The sequence below is a fragment of the Chionomys nivalis genome, chromosome X, assembly GCF_950005125.1.
Source record: "Chionomys nivalis chromosome X, mChiNiv1.1, whole genome shotgun sequence".
Lineage (NCBI taxonomy): Eukaryota > Metazoa > Chordata > Mammalia > Rodentia > Cricetidae > Chionomys > Chionomys nivalis.
The window spans coordinates 52,932,730-52,952,112 of record NC_080112.1 but is presented as its reverse complement, the minus strand read 5'-3'; the positions used below and the strand labels follow the sequence as shown (position 1 = coordinate 52,952,112).

The 19,383-nt window shown below is 33.9% G+C and overlaps 1 protein-coding gene across 2 annotated transcripts in view; it reads right to left on the bottom strand.

Annotated features, from left to right (window-relative positions):
• Dmd (dystrophin) overlaps nt 1-19,383 on the bottom strand; it is a 2,258,623-nt gene that overhangs the window by 1,309,631 nt on the left and 929,609 nt on the right. For both annotated transcript variants that reach the window (XM_057760244.1, XM_057760245.1), the window contains one exon: nt 17,440-17,589. In XM_057760244.1, the coding sequence (XP_057616227.1) occupies nt 17,440-17,589 (150 nt within the window). The remainder of the gene's footprint in view (nt 1-17,439; nt 17,590-19,383) is intronic.

Below are 19,383 nucleotides of genomic sequence, written 5' to 3'. Positions count from 1 at the left end.
GACCTTGTCCAGTGCTCTAATTCAAATAATTCTTTTTATTTCAGTCAAAACAACAACCAAATTTCTTTCCATAGTGATTCAAATAACAGTGCTCATAGTTATAATGAGAGCCTCCTGCATTGTAGTAAAGACTGTCAATAGTAGACAGAGTTCCTTCAGACAAGCAGGTCTCTAACTAATGATACAATAGCAGCATTGTGATAGGCGGCTGCAAAAGTCTTCCAATCATAGAACAAAGTAATTGTCTGATCAGATAGTGTTTAAATGTGGCTCTTTCTCTGAAGACAAATTCAGCATACTCCTTAGTGCACATTTATAGAATTTTAATGTAATTGAAAAGGATATAATGTAGCAGAGTTCTAAATCATATCTCTGGATTTGAATTTATGCTTCTAAATATAACTTTACTTTTGCATTCTTGAGATTAAAAGGTCTGTATGACATAGTATCATCTAAAAGAAAACACCAAAGGATCTGAGGTGGGTTGTTTCTTAGTCTAGTCTAATAGACAGAGTGATTACATGGATTGTTTGATTATCTCAGGCAGTGTAGTGAAAGACTTGATGTCAATCCAAGCTTTGAACTGGTCATGGCTTAAGCTGCTTTCTATTTTTAAACATCTTATTAGGCAGACCCCAAAAGGATGCAAGACTGACTTTTCAGGACTCTATGAAATGCTTGACCTGCTATTAGCCTGAGTGGAATTAGTAGGAACTCCTACAATGACCAACTGTTGTTTTAAAATGTAATTTCATAAATTTAGCTAATTCACTCCGCAATAACAAGAATTATAGAGATCAACAGAAATAGCAAATATTAGGGGAGTTAGAAAAACATTAAAAGGCTAGCAATAAAAAGTATATGAATGGGAAAACAATCTTAGGAATGGCTGTTAAGAAATGAAGAAACATTAGTACAACTTTTGCAAATGAAAGATAGTGCAAAAGGAAATATTTTTTAAAACTTACTGCTATTTTAATGTGCTCAACATAAAAATTCTTTCAAAATAAAATTTTGTGGTTTGTTTTTGCCAGAAAATAACTGTAAACTGATAATTGTTTAGATTCTCATGCAGTTCCCTTTTGTGTAACAGTATAATAAACAATTTGATGCTCCATTGCACTATAAGGGCAGAAAATAAAATTGGACAGAAAGTTGGGGATGGATACGGAGATGAGCTTAATATTAGAGGCATTAGAAAGAGGAGTGGGGCATGAATATAATCAAAATAATTTTGTATAAAATTCTGAAAGAAAAATATTTTTATATAAGGAACTCTGGAAGGATAAATTGATTGAGTGAAACTACTAAGAATTGGAATGAAAATGTATTAAAATATGATGATATACTCCAAAGTAGAGAAAATTAAGAAAAATATTTTACAAAACATTACTTCTAAAGAAATGGTGTATCATATACATTTATTAGAGTCAACACAAAATATGTAATATTTATACTTTAGTAGAGAGCAGATAAGCTCATGACTGAAAATACATCTGGAATATGAACATTTTAATCACTAAAGTAGTATATTATTAGAAAATTATAATCTATCATTGCTGTATAGTACAGATTTCTAGTAAAAACATATTTATTATGAATATCATATTCTTCAGTATTAAGGTACATATATTGCTCCATAAAAGTAGGAAGAATGTAATCAAAGTATGAGCAGATCATGAATTATTAGGGAATATGACATTTTCTATCATAGGGGAAAAGCAGAAAATGAAATCTAAGTTGCTTGTGCTAAAATAATATTAAAAACAATTTTATGTAAAATTCCCTATTCATACTTGTCCTTCATTCTTTTGTTGCACTATACTCAAATTACATTCATTATACACATGCATACACACACACACACACACAGGTTACAGGGCCAGATGTAAGGGTGTTTGCCTAGCATGTGAAGGTCACAGGTTCAATTTCCAGTAAAGGAATGCCAACCACATTTATACCCCAATGAAAGTTAAAATACATGTCACCCTATTCTAAATATATAAACATGACAATATTATCAGCTGTTCACTTTTCTCCATTTTCTTTCATTCTTATTTTATAGAAAAATTAAGAGTATTGTGAACCCAGTGGCTTAAAGAAAGGCAATAGAGATGCAGATCGGAAATTCATTAGTCATCCTTTTCAGGATAAATCTTGAGCTAAAAAATAGGAAAGAGAATTAAAGCAAACATGAGATTGGAATTTTAAGCAGAACAAAGCAATAATGAAGTCTTTCTTTCCACAGATACCAGAAATAACTAGGATGGCATCGACTCAGAATACCAGTAACAAACATTAGGTAAATAACAATTTGAGGTAAATTAGGTTGAGTCACTTACAACAAATTGGCAACCAAAGTGTGCTAGCTAAATGCACGTAAAACCTGAGAGGGCTTGGAAAGGAATTCTAGAAACTAGAAAACAAAGTTTAGCTGCATTTGTTTTCTGGATGGGCTCTGCTTGCTAGCAGCATGCTGTAGATCTTTTAAGAGAGGTCTTCCTGATTCAACCATAGCAGGAAAAAAAAAAAAAAAAACACTTGTAGTTTCAAAATGGTTTCCTGGTTCGCCAGCATGAATGGCTCTGAATCTTTCGGGAGGTCTGGCTATGGAACATTTAAATGGTATTTGTGAACAGAGTGCTACAACTTGCTTAATGATAACATAGAGGCACTGTGTGCCTAAAAACTGTGAGCATGGCTTGCACTAAACAGACCTCTGCCCTACTGTATTGGACTGGGAAGAGCCAAAAGTCAAAGCAGCCTTAGTCTTAACAGTGATACTTAGCATTTTAAGAAGTATTTCTGGTCAGAAAATAATTACAGATATGCAATAAAGATAAATTCAGATGGGAAAGGCCTCTGAATAGGTCACAGTGTTGGATAAATGCATACAGGCTTGGTAGAGAGAATCAAAATAGTATAGAGAGTTATAAGACGTAGATGATTTTTTTAAAAAATGGAACAGTCTTTAAAGGGACAGAGTACAGTCATAGATTAAAAGGAGCAAATAAAAATAAGACATGTAAAGATGGAATATACACAGAAATTCTAGATTATGTATATTATTGTGTTTTCTTTGAATTTTTTGTCTGCAGAGAAACATTTTATTCTGAGGACTGCTAAGCTAAACCAACCTCTATATTTTAAAGATATCTTGTTTTCAAACTTTAGGTCTAAGAATTTATTACTTTGGAAAAGAGTTTCTGCTTTTGTTTCAACAGAGGATGAGAACCTGTAAATTTATTCCAGGCTAATGTGGTTTGATCGACCAAGACCCCCCTGAAAGGTCACCATGAACACCTCCAAAATTACTTTGCCTCCCCCAAAAAAGCAGGAAGCAGTTTGGAGAGAACTATGCTCAAATTCCCAAATATTGTTTATAAATGTTTATTTACATTTTAAGGAGGATATGCTGTAGATATGAATACTTTGCATTAGTACAGATCTTGGTTTATTGATACAAATTTAAGGTCAATTTTGTTATTTGTATATTTCTGCTCTTGATTAAGATATGTTTATGTATCTCATTTAAAAATACAATGTAAAAAAATAAAAATAAAAATACAATGTATATTTAAGAAATATTGACTATAATAGTCAAGCTTGTAGTCATGTTAGTTTTTCTAGATATATAGAGATATATTTCAGTTAGATAGGTTATTTTTCAAATCTTTCAGGGACCTTCTGAATATGGCATTTAAAGTGTTTTAATATCTTAGGACTTTTAATGACATAAGACATATCTGCTCCTGGCAGCACCACTCTACTTCAAGAGGATGATGGGCATTGAAGAGGCTTGTTAAAAAGTTGGTTAGCCTTTTGGCCAAGACTCTGATCTTGTCTGTACTGCTTGATGATATGCTGTATGAACTGGACAAGCAGGACCCACAGAGAAATGACTGCTGGACTTACCTAAAGGTGAGACTATCCTTCAGGTTTTTTGCTTAATGAAAGAGACTGCCAGAATATGCTGCCAAGATACAAAAGAAAGTGACTGACAAACTACCAATATAGGCAGAGCTGTCTTAGAAATTTCCTGCTTCATGGAAATGTCAGCCATGTACTATGAGCCTATAGGCTAAAAAAGGATTCCCCAATGGTACGGAAGAACTTTGGGTGACTCTCCAGATAGCGAGATGTCTCTGTCATTTCTAGAGTTTTGGAAGTTGCCTACAATGTACTTTCTTTTTACTTAGGTAATATTATATCCTTCTGGAGTCTTTGATGGAGTTTAAGAACAGACAGTTATAGTTTTTGTTAGATATGATAATAGATAATGAAGATATAAATATTCTAACTGTAATTCTTGCTTGATAACTGTTTTATGTAATTTTACTATGTTAAAGTTAAAACCTCCCTTTTTATTTAAGCTGAAAATGGAAGGCAATGTGGAATTCCCCTCTGTATGCTGTGAATACCATTGGTTAGTAAAGAAATTACTTTGAGCCTATACAAGAGGAGGGCAGAATAGAGCTAGGGGGCAGAAAACTAAATTAAATGCTGGGAGAAAGAAGGCAGAGTCAGGGAGAAGCCATGGAGCTGCTTCCAGAGATAGACATATCACAACTTTGGCGATAAGGCACAGCCATGGGGTGATACACAAATTAATGGAGATGGTAGGTTTAGGATAGAAGGGTTAGCCAGAAATGTACTTAAGCTATTGGCAAAACAGTATTGCAAATAATATAGTTTCTATGTGGTTATTTCAGGACTGAGAAACTGGGAGCAAACAAGTGGCCTCCTACGACATTATTTTTCCTCATACAATATATTTGAAAATCCATGATCCATGAAAATAAGAATATATGATGAACTATCGCTATACCAAATGCAACCCATTTTCTATTGTTTGTTACTCATAAAGAACAACGTAGAAATTTATACTTTCCAGGTAAGACTGGACACAGTGCTTTTTGCCTACTCAATTTTATTTAACACATATAAAATACATCTAGCATGGTCTCATTTTTTTGAAGGAACTTCAATGGATGTAACTGTTAATCTTGAAGATAACTGTTTTCAGGCAATATCATATATATCCTTGACAACCAGGAATGGTAGTTTTTTTTAAATAAACATAGAATTCTTTGCTGGATAATATAGGCCCATTATAGATTGAGGTATTTAATTTACCTTGAAATAGAACACTACTGTTTATATTGGAGTCAATGATCAATCAATATGGAATATGTTTCCTACTTAGTGATATATCTCTCAGTAAGTAAAAATTTTCCTCTGTTCTGGGATTACTGAACCTTTAGCATAATTTCTAAATGTAAAAGTAATGATATTTATTGATCAAAATACTCCAATGATTTCTAAGTTTTGCAGACAGTGAAGAATAAGATGGTTTATAGATATTACTTAATGATATCCTAATTAACTACATCACATTTTAAAGTTTTAAATGCAAAATGGTAAATATGTACACTTTTTTCTATTAAGGTAATTGCAAATCTTTCAAGTATTTTGCCCACCAAAAACTCCAATGCAATTTTGTAGAATTTTTGTCAGGGAATGTGGCTATTATGTTTCATTTAGATGGAATGTGCAACCTGAATAGTAGAAACAAGGTGTAGGAAATGGATCATTTTCCTTTTGCTTTCTAAGCTTTCTATGCATTGTTTGAGTTATAGGCTGAAATTATAAAGACTCATATGTGGTGCTGTGATGATGGTGAGCCCACAAGCTCTGAAAAAGCTGTTTGTCATATTCAGTCCCTGCTAGAGACCATGCCTACCTGGCAAAGAATACTCTTATAAATATGCAATCTAGTTGAAAGGCACATAAGATGGTTCCAAACCTCATTCTTCCTTATTCTTCTACACCCAGAGTTTTCATATCATCTATGTATGTAATTGATAGCACTATCATCTTTCATATGAGTGAAAGAGTAATCAGGTTTTCAGTTGTTTGGAGACCCTTGAATATAGGATTCAAACAGTTGTGGTAATTACAGAATTAGTTTAAAATTATGATGAAGGACAATATCTATAGCCATGTATAACTGAATTATCTTCCCAATGGAGAATGTTCCATCTGGATTATAGCTTGCATGGAAAGAGAAATAACAATAAAGACCAGAGAGAGATTCTTTCAATCCTATTAATGTTTGGCTGTGGTTTACTATAAAGATTTCGTTTTGTGCCAGGAGGGCTATACAGTTATGAAGGACAATGACTTTTCCACATGCTTGGTTTAATTGTGCAGAAATTGGAGATGAGCTATATTAGTAGAAATCAGCGATCACCCAGCTGTATTGAGCTGGTCAGAAAAATGTTAATTGCCCTTAGTGGGAGTGAATCTTAAATAATTTAATATTAGACAGCCTTAATTTCTTATGAGTAAAAGTATTGACTAGTGTTAAAATTAAACTAAATAATCATCAAAACCTGTAGAAATACATTTTTCAATTACATTTGTTAATCAAGATTTTTTAAACTAGAAAATGGAAGTTGTAAAGAGAATACATATATACTACTTCATGGAACTGCATGATTTCTGAAATTGAGAGTTGAAAGAAAATATATTTCAAAAAATAATAAATACTGTCTTTGAAATTTTCTGCTTCATGGAAAAGTCTACTGGATACTATGGGTCTGTAGGCTGAAGATGGATACCCCAGTGGTATAGAAGAACTTTGGGAGTCTGTCCAGGCAGTGAGATGTCTCTGTCAACTCCAGAGTTTTGGAAGTTGTTTACAATGTACTTCCTATTTATTTAGGCAATATTATATCCTTCTGGAATCCTTGATGAAGTTGAAGAATTTATTATTATAGTTATAGTTTTTTAGTTATGATAAAAGATAAAGCAGATATAAGTATTGTGACTATAATTATTGCTTGATAACTGTTTTGTTATATATAATTTTAATATGTTAAAGTTAAAATATTCCTTTTTTATTTAAACAGAAAAGGGGAGGTGATGTGATATTCCCCTCTGTATGCTATGAATACAATAGGTTAATAAAGGAACTGTCTTGGACCTATGCAAGGAATAGAGGTAGGTGGGGAAAACTAAACTGAATGCTCAAAGAAGAAAGACAAAGTAAGGGGAAGCAGCCAGAGACAGACGTGCTAGTAGGCCACTAGCCTCATGGAAAAATATAAAATAATGGAGATGGGTTAATTTTAGAGGTAAGAGCTAGCTAGCAATACACTTAAGCAATTGGCCAAGCAGTCATTTAATTAATCCGATCCTTAGTTGAAGGACTTTGGAACTTCAATGTTCCTGAGGTAGGAAAAGTGAGTTTTTCTTCAGAAAGTGACTCCTGTTTGGTTGCCTGTTCTCCATTGATGAGAGTATGCCCAACCACATAAGGAAAGCACTAATTGGACTCATTGAACTAGGAAAAAAAGATGTAAAGTTGAGAGGAAGATATATAGGAATGAGATGAGCATAGTTGATATGAGTAATTTTGGAGATAATACAATAAAAATGTATATAAGTATAAAATTCTCAGTGAATGAATAAAAAGAAAAATGTTATTTTAGTGTGTTTTGCTTAAATATTAAATAAAAGATTTGATTATTATACCTCAGAAATCTACAAAGTAGTTGACAGAAAAAACTATTCCAAAGTAGCCATGGGTATTTAAGTTTTAAGAAACAGATAAGTGTCTAACTAGAGAATGGTATTTTATGTTACATGAATTAACTGCTAATTCTAATTCTGGAGGTAATTAGTAAAAGTTATAGGCAAGTTTTATGTCAATAAAGATGAAATCTCTAAAAACTATTCTGAAATGGCACACACATAAAAGTTAAAAGTAATTTATCAAATTAAACAATTAACTTAGTTTTTAGTTGATTTATCAGTACCTTGTTCAGCCATCATCAGAAAAGCTTCCTCCTGCAGCAGATGGGAACAAATACAGAGACCCACAGCCAGACATTCTATAGAGAATAAGAGACCTTGGAACACTGGGTCCTAAATCTGTTCCCTCAGTGTTCAGGGGACCCCTACAGAGGAGGAGGCAGAAAAAGAATAAGAGCCAAGGGGCATGGAGGATGCCAAGAAAACAAGACTCTGAATCAACATGAGTGAAGCTCGTATGAACTGACAGAAACTGAGACACCATTTACGGGGCCTTCTTGGGTTTTCACTGGGTCCTCTGCATGCATATGTGGCTTGAACTTTAGTGTTTTTATGATTTCCTGAGTGTGTAAATGAGTGGGTCTCTGATTCTTGTCCCTTCTCATGGGCTCTTTTCTTTCTCTTTGTCTTGTTCAACTCCAATGTGATTTTCCTATGTTTTACATTACTATATTTTATTTTGTTAATTTTGTTTTTGAAACAGAGTTTCTCTGTGTAACAGGCCTAGCTTTCCTATAACTCACTCAGTAGACAAGGCTGGCCTAGAACTCATAGAGATCGGCCTGCCTCTGCCTCCGGAGTGCTGGGATTAAAGTTGTGTGCCACCACTGCCCAACTGTTACTTTTTTATTATTTTCGCTTAGAAGTCTGTTTGTTTTCTAATGAGAAATGAAGTGGATCTGGATGGCAGGAGAGATGAGGAGAAACCCTCCCATATACCTGTCCTTGATGTTTTTCAAAGTCAGGACCTCTTTTATATTAATTACTGTTACAATCATGTGTGTGTATGTGCGTCTTTGTGAGTATGTGCATATAAGCACAACCTGCACAGTCTGTAATGTATTCTTCATTGTTTCTTGTACAGTCACTTACACTGCTGCTCTATTTACAATAGCCAGGAAATGGAAACAATCTAAATACCCTTCAACTGACAAATGGATAATGAAAGTGTATTAATAATATTTTTATAGTATAGCATATTATAGTATAGGATATTATACTGAGGTATAGAAAAATGAAACCATGACATTTGCAGGTAAATGGATGGAAGCAGAAAAGATCATACTGAGTGTGGTGAACCAGACTTAGAAAGACAAATGCTATATATGCTTAATCATCTGATTTCCTAGCATTGAATCATTGAATCATTCAGGTTATATAACCTGAAGTAATCATCGAAAACAGAAAAGTTAAAAGAGTCTTTGGGTGGGGGTTAATAAAGAAGAAATAATAGTGTGTAAGTGAGAGGAAAAGTGAGAAGGGAAAAAAGAGGGTGTCTTTTGTTGTGGAGAAAGGAGAGAAAAGGTAAAAATAGCAGAGATGTATGAAAAAGTATAAAGCAACTCAAAAATAAAAGGAATAATTTAAAAATATCTTTAATCAAAGTTAAATAAGCATCCAAATACATACATACACACACACACATTAGCACGCATATGCGTGCACACGCGCGCGCGCACACACACACACTTCAGACACACGTCCCTCTAAGACGACTTGGTTTCTGGAATCAAAAGGTGTCATGGAAACTTTCAAAGGAGGTAATTACCAACATTCCTACTCAGCTATGATGCCTATGAATTACAACAATCAGCGTGAAAAAGTAACCTAAGGATGCAGCATTGGCCTGAATACCTTGATGGTAACCATCAGCCTCTCATTGGACTCAAGAAGCACTGAATGAGAAAAAAATTACGCCTAGCTTTGGAAATCTAACCAGCTATCCAGGTCTAGTGAAGTTATGAGCCTAAGAAGGGGATCTATTGCTGCCATTTAACTAAAGCAGCATAATCCCTAAGGACATTATAAATAAATGTCCTTTACCCACGGATAAGCATAGTTATTACCTTTCAAGGGAAATTCCCTTTACAATATATGGAGATGGCTACTGAAAACCATAATAAAAATTCAATGTTGTGGAACCAGTCCTGAGAGATACATCTACAACAGAAATACTGCTTCTGAGGTGCAAGGATCATTGAGGAAGAGTGGGTGCAGACTGTAAGAGCCAGAAGAACAAGGAGTTTGTTGTGAGACTGTGTTTCCTGACTGTGTGAGGAGTGACATACAATGTCTCACCAACATGGTTATTGATACATGACTTGAACAAAAGTAGATATGCTGACATGGAACGGGGAGAGTTCACACAGCCACAGACCTACAAAGAATTATAGGCAACTAGGAAATGCTGAGAGTATGAGAAGAAGTCCTTTCTACTGGAGAGTACAACAAATGGTTATCCAGTACTAACTGGCAGACCCTGACAAAAGGCACACACTCAGTTGGCATTCCTATGCACTGAAGAACTATTTGCTCAGTGGTGTCACCACTCCCAGCAGGACATGTCCTTTTCAATTAAACATTAATCAGGATAATGTACCCATAGACTTGTGAACAGACCTATCTACTTGAGACATTTATTTCTATTGAGGTTCCCTTTTCGAAAGCGACTTTAGCTTGAGTTAAATTGAAAAAAAAAAAAAAACTGGGAGCATAACTTTAAGTCTATGTTTCCTACATTTAATGGTTAGACTATTTATTATCTTTACATATATCAATATCTGTATTAATATTAGTAGAACTAATATAATATTAATATAAATGGCTTTCTTCCCTCAAAGTGTAGTTACTAATTTAAGTTATTACAGTAGCAAGCATAGTGTCTACTATCCTGCTAAACACTAAGTCAGCTTGAACTCAGATGTTCATCCTAACAGCCTGCTTGCACGGAAAAATTTTTATAAAGATACTAATTTTATCAGAGAGCAACCAACTTAATAATAAAGATCCATGGTATGTATTATGCTGTTTTTCACAAAGAAAGAAAGATCACACAAAAAATAAAGAGGATAATGCACTCCCAGATGATGTTTCTATTATTATTAATGGATTAAGTCTAATAGGGGAAAAAAATCTCTTTTGGAAGAAATCAAATCATTTTTGTTGGTAGATTATCTCCAGTGAAATAATTAACCAGCAATATTGTATAGAAATGGGGTTAAGTTATTCTGGATACTTTTGAAAAGAATTAAAAGTGTAAAAGCAATAAAACCATAAAAATAACACTTGGACATGCCATCCTTTGTATGTAACTCAGCCAGTCACATAGTAATGTATTCTAGAAGAGCCCCTACTTAGTCTAAAGTTCTGCTGTTTCTGTCAGGAAATTATAACATTTTGAACAAGGGTTCTACATTTGCTGTTTGTACAAACTCCTTAAAGTATGAACCTGATCTGATTACCATAATTTAGGGAAAATGATGAACAGCTAACAGGATAAAATAAGAAGCTAATGTAAATTGGATAATTTAGAGAGAAAATAATATGTAGAATTCACATGAAAGCTACTAGGACATGGTGACATATTGAAGAATATCAAATGAGAAATTTCTGAATATTGCTATAATTGTAAGACAGGATTCCAAAGACTAGGCTCTTATTTTAGACTATAATCAAACACTTCATGGAGACAATAAAGATAACACAACCAAGATTATATTTTCTTTTGAATCCTTAGGTACACATTTGTTCATGGTTCTGATTAAGGAAGTATTTTAGAGAAAACTGTGAGATGCTTAGAAACGGACTGTTCTCACTACACGTGATTTTACTGAAGGAAAGTAGAGTATGATTTGAATAGGAACTCTTTTGCTGTGCACTTTGCCTCTTTTTTTTAAAATTTATTTATTTTATTCTTTTTTTAATTAAAATTTCCGCCTCCTCCCCGTTTCCCATTTCCCTCCCCCTCCTCCCACACACTGCCTCCTCTCCCCACTCCTCTCCCCCTCCCCCCACTCCATTCCCCCTCCCTCTTGGTACTGAAGAGCAGTCCAAATTCCCTGCCCTGCGGGAAGTCCAAGGTCCTCCCACTTCTTTTTAGGTCCAGGAAGGTGAGCTTCCAAACAGGCTAGGCTCCCACAAAGCCAGTTCATGCACTTTGCCTCTTTAATGGCTCTTTTACAATGGAGATCCTGTTTTAAATACAGTGATACCATGTTTTTGTTCTACTATCCATTGCCTCCTCACATGTTAGATTCATGAGCCTAAACCTTGTACAAATTTTTGAGAGATGGAGTTCACCATAAATCAGTTATTTTACTCTTACTTCTTTCTTCATCAAATTACCTTTGTCTAGTCCAAATTTTATTTTTTCCTTTCCAAAGTAAATCTTTTTATTATTGTTTGTCTTTTGTCTTGCAATGACTTGATAGTCTATGTCAAATATGTCTTACTATTGCATCTTCCGTTAACTGAAAACTTTCTGAAGGTACCAGCATTTGCGAAACTAACCAGTCTCCTTTCCCCTCTTACTTGGTTTGAGTATCCAGACAAATGAATAATTCAGAGTAATTGCAGACTATTAGCACTAATCAGAAACAAATGCAAATATTTTATAAGGAAAAATATCTTTCTCTTAGACTTAGTTGAAACACGATTAATAAAATTACTTGAGTCTGATACTTAGAATTGCTTACTGTCAATTATATAGATTTACTGAAAAAAATGACTAAATTTAATAGGGTGACACAAGGGTCAATGCTCATGGGTAGATTACCTGTGATGCTCTTCTCTATATCTTATTCCCTGCTCTTAAATGTTTACTTCCACATCTCTTCTAGTGAGGATGTTTCAACACACAGTTAATCTATTAAACATTTTCCTGTGCCATACCACTTAAGGCATGTTAAGGGCTGTAGCCTGCTGCTTCATGACACTGCAAGTTAACATCCTTCCTGCATTTTTAGATCATAAAACTTATTTCAGAAAACTAAGTTGGAAATAAGTTTCACACTGTATAAGTAACATCAAATAGACTAACATAAAATTGAGGCTCACTGAATAGCAAGCATTAATATTACTATCATTATAGCTTAATGTTTTAAAAAATAAAACCACAGAGCACATTTTATATTTTAGACAGAAGGTTTTGTAACAGAATTAAACCCTGTATTTGATGCAAAGCCAGTTCTTTTCAGTGTGCCTTGAATCGATATTTGCCTTTCCGGTCTATTTATCTTAAGCAAGATGTAACACAGAGTGGACAATCTGTCATAATTACCTGGAACAGCTAAGGGGTCTCTGCAGCTATCTATCATGATGGTTAATACTAAAGTAGAATTAACCAATTATGATGTTGTTTCTTCTTTTTTACTCTGCCTCTTACTTGGTTTCAGAGAAAAGACTATAGACAGAAACCCTGAGATTGTTCAGTGAGTGGTCAGGGCAGTTGCCATAAAGGTCTCTGATGTGAGTTTGATCCCTATGACCAACATAAAAGTAAATTGAGAGAAGCAACTCCACAAATTTGTCTTCTGATCTCTACTTGAATGTTGTAGCATGTATATTCACACATGCCATTAGAAAATAAATATATAAACTCATAGGCAGATATGCAAAAGATAGAAATTCTTATCAAAGATTAAAAAAAGAAAACTATTTTCATAAGAAACTGTAAAGGCTTTGGATTTCTGAACATACAATTAAAATATTTAAAATTATAAAACATACACTTTTAATTAACCATTCCAAATAATTTTACTGTAATATATTTATTGTTCATAGAGAAAGATGTCATAGTAATTTTAATGAAAATATATCATGTATGCTGAATATATTCAACATTCTTCCTCCTGTTTCTAATCTCTTCTCTTCTTTTAGTCCCCCATAGCTTCATTTAGTCTTAATACTTTAAACTCATGATCTAGCTTTCTTTAAAAGTTGAAAAATAAGACAGGAGTAATCAGTGTCCCTACATTAACATAATAATGCTAGCACTTGTGAATGTGATGCCAGAGAATTAGGAGTTTTAGCCCTGAGTGATCTGTAAGGGTAAACCGTGTCTCAAAGTAAAAAAAAAAAAAAAAAAAAAAAAGAGCAAACTAATAAAATGCTCATGGACATAGGTTCCATGTACAAAGATTTTGAATCTAAATGCTCACAAATCTTGGCCCATTTATTGTTTTTGATACTTTTGCCATTTGCATAGAATAGGTATCCCCATGATTCCATATCATAAAGAAATTTGAGAACAGAAAGAGAATATGATATCAGTTATTTTGAATAGTACTGAGGCCTTGATAACCAATAAAGTATTACTACCATCAGTAAGCATTTTGTTGCATACTAGAACTACTTAGAAATTTTGTCATTTAAGTAGAAAATAAAGCTATAGTTTTCTTGATGTGATTTGGTATGACTTTGAAGCTGATTTCTGGTTTGTTAATCATCATTCAGATTGTTTCTATAACTAGAAAATATAGTATATGAAGAGTGAAAGATGCCTCTAAAATTATTGAAATAATTTACTTCTTATTTGAGTACAACTTTACATTTTGGAATTAGGAGTAGGATAGAGCACATCCATTTTAAGTATTTATAGGCAATAAAAATCCCTGGCTGTATGATTGATTTTACAGGCAATTGAGTGTTACCTTATCTCTGCATAATTGCAGCTATAGGAAACATTAGGTAGGCAATAAAACCCCTTCAAACCTCTGACATAAGCATTTAATTGAGGAGAAAATGGGGTAGGGCTCATCTTTGGATGGAAAAATATTTTGTTTTTAATGGAAAATATGCTTTCCTCTATCCACGAAAATAATGACTTAAAAACAAAGTTATGATTTTTGACTATAATTATTCTCTTTCTCTGGGCCATCAAATAACATATCCTGAGTAGATAGCCAGTGACAGTGTCCAAAGAATTATACAATTGATATTATTAGGCAATTCTCAATTACTTAAGTAACTCACAATTTCCATTCAAGTGCCCAATTTATACTCTAGAATCTGGGTTTCAAACTATCAGTTGGTCAAAAAGACAAAAAATAAGATTCTGTGGGATACCAAACCCCAACTAATATATCAGCAACACAATTTATATTCACAAGTGTCAGTGAAAATCATGAAAGAGGGAACAGAAAGATTATGAGAGCTGGAGGAGCAAGATTCTTGTAACTAGATAGTTTCCTTTAGGAAAGACAGTGAAAATGCATCCACAAAATCTCCACAATATGGTTGGTGATCAGCATACTTAGAATACCATATGACATGCCAATATTGACAGGGAAATTTTAACATGGTATCACTTTAGATAATGAGTTATAGCTGGACAATGGTTGATGAAAGTGGGATAATTAATATCATCTATGACTGACCTCCCGCATATGATGTCCAGTCCAAGGTGTTAGCACAGGACAAATGTGCATACAATGCTAAGTAAACTAGTAGGTTATATATACATGCATACACATACCATACATATATAATATATACATATGTTGTACATATATGTACACATATTTATAATATATAATAATGTTAATTTGTACAACTACCATAGATTTCAGAATCAGGAGCACAGGAAAACTTGAAGGAGGAGGGAGTAGTGGCAGTGATGCAAGCATGGTGTCTTTAGGTGAAGTTTTTAAAGTGAAAATTATAACAAAACATTTAATTTCACAACATATTAAATATCAGCATCACAGATTTTAAGGATATTATTTCAGAAAGACTATTACTTTCAACAAAGTACCAGATATACTTACTTGCATTATCAAATATCAAATAACTACAAGGTTATTGTTGGTTCGATATGTATATAATAAACACAGTCATTACTTGTAGTAGTTTCAAGTTTATTTTGCATACATATTTAGTGTTTTCATAGCACTCTGTTTAATTGATTACTGAGGCAAATATGGAAAATACCTAATGTTAAGACTTAGAAAACAGCCTGGCGTGGTGGCACATGTCCTTAATCCCAGCACTTGGGAGGCAGAGGAAGGTAGATCTCTATGAGTTTGAGGCCAGCCTGCTCTAGAGAGCAAGTTCCATGGTAGCTAGGGTGGTTTTACAGAGCAACCAGTTTCTTGAACCGATCCAAATGCTTGATTACTTGTAAGGAGTGCTTTCTCAATCCTGTTATAGATACATTGAATTTGTAAGAGTATACATGTTTACTACATTTTAAATTGTCATATATTTTTATATTTTTATTTTTATTAGCTTTCCTATACTTGTCTTAATTAACTATGGTACACATATAGATGTACACAACTATTTGTTAGAAGGAATGAACTCTGGCATACAAACCAGGCAAAATTTTAAAAAAATACCTTAACATTTATTAGATATATGTTTTGATCTTGATTCTATACCTAACACTTTTAAAGAAATATTTTCTCACAAAAAAAATCATAAATAAAGGACATTGAGCCTAAAATTCGTGATCCTAGAAAAGCTAAATAAGAAGGTGAACCCAAAGAAAAACATATAGGCATCCTCCTGAATATTAACCTTCATCAGGCGATGAAAGGAGACAGAGACAGAGACCCACATTGGAGCACCGGACTGAAATCTCAAGGTCCAAATCAGGAGCAGAAGGAGAGAGAGCATGAGCAAGAAACTCAGGACTGCGAGGGGTGCACCCACACACTGAGACAATGGGGATGTTCTATCAGGAACTCACCAAGTCCAGCTGGCCTGGGTCTGAAAAAGCATGGGATAAAACCGGACTTGCTGAACATAGCAGACAATGAGGACTACTGAGAACTCAAGAACAACGGCAATGGGTTTTTGATCCTACTGCAGGTACTGGCTTTGTGGGAGCCTAGGCAGTTTGGATGCTTACCTTACTAGACCTGGATGGAGGTGGGTGGTCCTTGGACTTCCCACAGGGCAGGGAACCCTGATTGCTCTTAGGGCTGACGAGGGAGGGGGACTTGATGCGGGGGAAGGGGGGAGGAAATGGGAGGCGGTGGCGGGCAGGAGGCAGAAATCTTTAATAAATACATACATAAATAAATAAATAAATAAATAAATAAATAAATAAATAAAATTCTTTGGAAAAATATCAATATCACATGTGAGGATATGGAAAACTTAAACTGTTACCCAGTATCAATTGATTTACGCAACCCAGGTTTGACTTTTGATTATTGATACTTATTTGCTTGTCTATGTTTGCCTTAATATAACAGTAGGAACATATGTTATTTTGTGTTTGGTTAGGAAAATCATGTCATGTATGTGAATCCTCATATATGATTAACCTTTAATTATGTATAATGTGGTGATTTGAATAGGAATGGCGCCCATAGGATCATAGATTTAAATTTTTGGTCACCAGGGAGTGGCATAATTAAAAGGTATGGTCTAGTTTGGACACTAAGCTGACAAGCCCTTTCCTCCCCAAGTTGTCTTGGTCATGATCTTTCATAACAGCAATGGAACCGTAACTAAGTAAGACAGCATAGTATAGCATAATTTATTGAGTTAACATGCTATTTGTTCTTGACATGTCTCAGTTTCCTGTTAAAAAACACTTTTCTCCTGAGTAAATTGGGAGCATGGGGACCTTGGGGGAGGGTTGAAGGGGAGGAGAGAGACAGGGAGAGGAGCAGTAGAGCTCAATAAAAATCAATAAATAAAACAAAAAAAACATACTTTTCATGTATTTCTAAAAGGAATGACAGGCATGTCAAAAGAATTCAGTCACTTCTCTAAAATTGAAGGCTGAAATAAACTGAAATAATTTTTCATTTTATTGGAGAAGACCATGTCTGTCTGTCATGCATTTATAAAAGGTAAACTAAAGAGATTTCCCACTTATCTTCATACCTCTTCATGTAGTTCCCTCCATCGAGAATTAAATGTCTCAAGTTCCTCATTGATTAGTTCATCCATGACTCCTCCATCTGTTAGGGTTTGTGCCAATATGCGAATCTGATTTGGGTTATCTTCTGAATGTTGCATCAAATTTTCAAGAGACTGAAACACATTTTCTATAATTAATATTTCTCCTTTTTCTAAGTTTCTAATTTATGCACAAAGCTTAGCATTTTCTCATTTACATACAATTAAGACATTAGCAATGTAAAGCAACATTTAGTTTGGATAATAAAGCATGAAGGAGCACTCTTTAAAAATCGGAGGATGGCTTTTAATTTTTCACTGACTTGTCACTATTTTATAGACTCTGATTTTAAAACATGACCCTTTCTTAAGGATGACCTTTGCTCTAAACCGTGAAAAGGTAAAGTGTTCAATTTCTCTCTCGCTCTCTTTTTGCTTGTTTATTTGTTTTCTTTTGATTTGGATTTTTCTTTGCTTTTGTAATGGTCAGTGACATGCAAATAAAGTGATTCTTTTGAAAATATGTGTAGTGGCAGCTCATAAGCTCTTTCTTCTTAAAGAAACTCCTTCACTCTTCACATATTTTCACATTGACATCTTAGGACTGAAAGTTGATGGAAATGACAGGAAGGTCCTTAGTGCTCAGAAAGAGATAGCAGACAGAAATTACCTTGGGATTTTGGCTGGACCATTGTCATTTCTGTGTAATTTTCTTTGTGGCACACGTGTGTGTGCGTGTGTGTGTGTTTCTGTGTTTGGATGTATGATTATGTACATGTATATGTGTGTGCGCTGAGAAAAGATGTTTCCTTTCATTTGGGGGGAAGTTTGCTGCCAAGTCATTTCCTGGCTTTCTATTATTTACAGCCTTCTAATCCTAAATTGAAAAAAAAGTTCAACGTTGACCGATTTTTCTGGATTAGATTATACAAAGAACCATAATCTCAATGTCAGTTTTATGTATTCTAGGGAATAAGTAATCCAATATCATTTCACTGGAATTTACAACCATATAATAAGTGATAAATACGGGCTCCAATTCTTTCAATCAGTTGTTGTTTCCAAAATCATGAAACTCTTCCCAGAGGTGTTTTATGTCATTCCTATGGGCCTATTACTTTTTAAATTCTGAACAACTTCAATATATCTTGCTCTGAAGTTTCTAGTGCATCAGAATATCATTATTTCCTAATTGTTTTGCAAAAATGTGCTTTTGACATCTAAAATCTATAAAAAAACTCGTCAAAATTTTAATACAAAAATGTTAGTATTGATTTTTCTGGTAACATTTCATTATATGTAGCAAATATGTACATTTATAAAACTTTTAGTAGAGCAATTTTCTCTATTTAATTCCTGATGAAGTATATAACCTGTTAATTAAATAAAAGATAAACTGATTCAAGGTTAACTGATTTTCCCTTTCCCAGAGGAACTTAAAGAAGTAGGGGAGTGGGAAGAATATGCTAAAATGCATATATATATATAAGTTTAAATGAAAATGCAAACGAAAACAATATCAGTTAAGAATTCAGTTATATAAATCTTTAGTAGCAAGGAAAGCTGGAAGTACTACACATTTTATATCCTTGTCAAATACTGGTACATCCTTTTTGTAATCTAAAATGCCTGTAAGAATAATCGGCAGCAACCTCCCTCATCAAACAAAAATTTATATGCAATAGTCAACAAGATGGTAAATATTAGTAATGAGGCCACCTGTTCCTCACCTTAACATTCTCCTTTGATGTCTTATCAGTATTCTCTAAATGGGCTACATTTTATTAGCAACTATAATTATACAAACAATGAGACATTTATACTTTTCCAAGTGCATCTAACATATTTTGATCATATTTTCTTCCTTTCATGTCCCTCATAACACCTCCTAGTTTCTTTTTCCCAATATTTTCTATTTCATTTTCATGT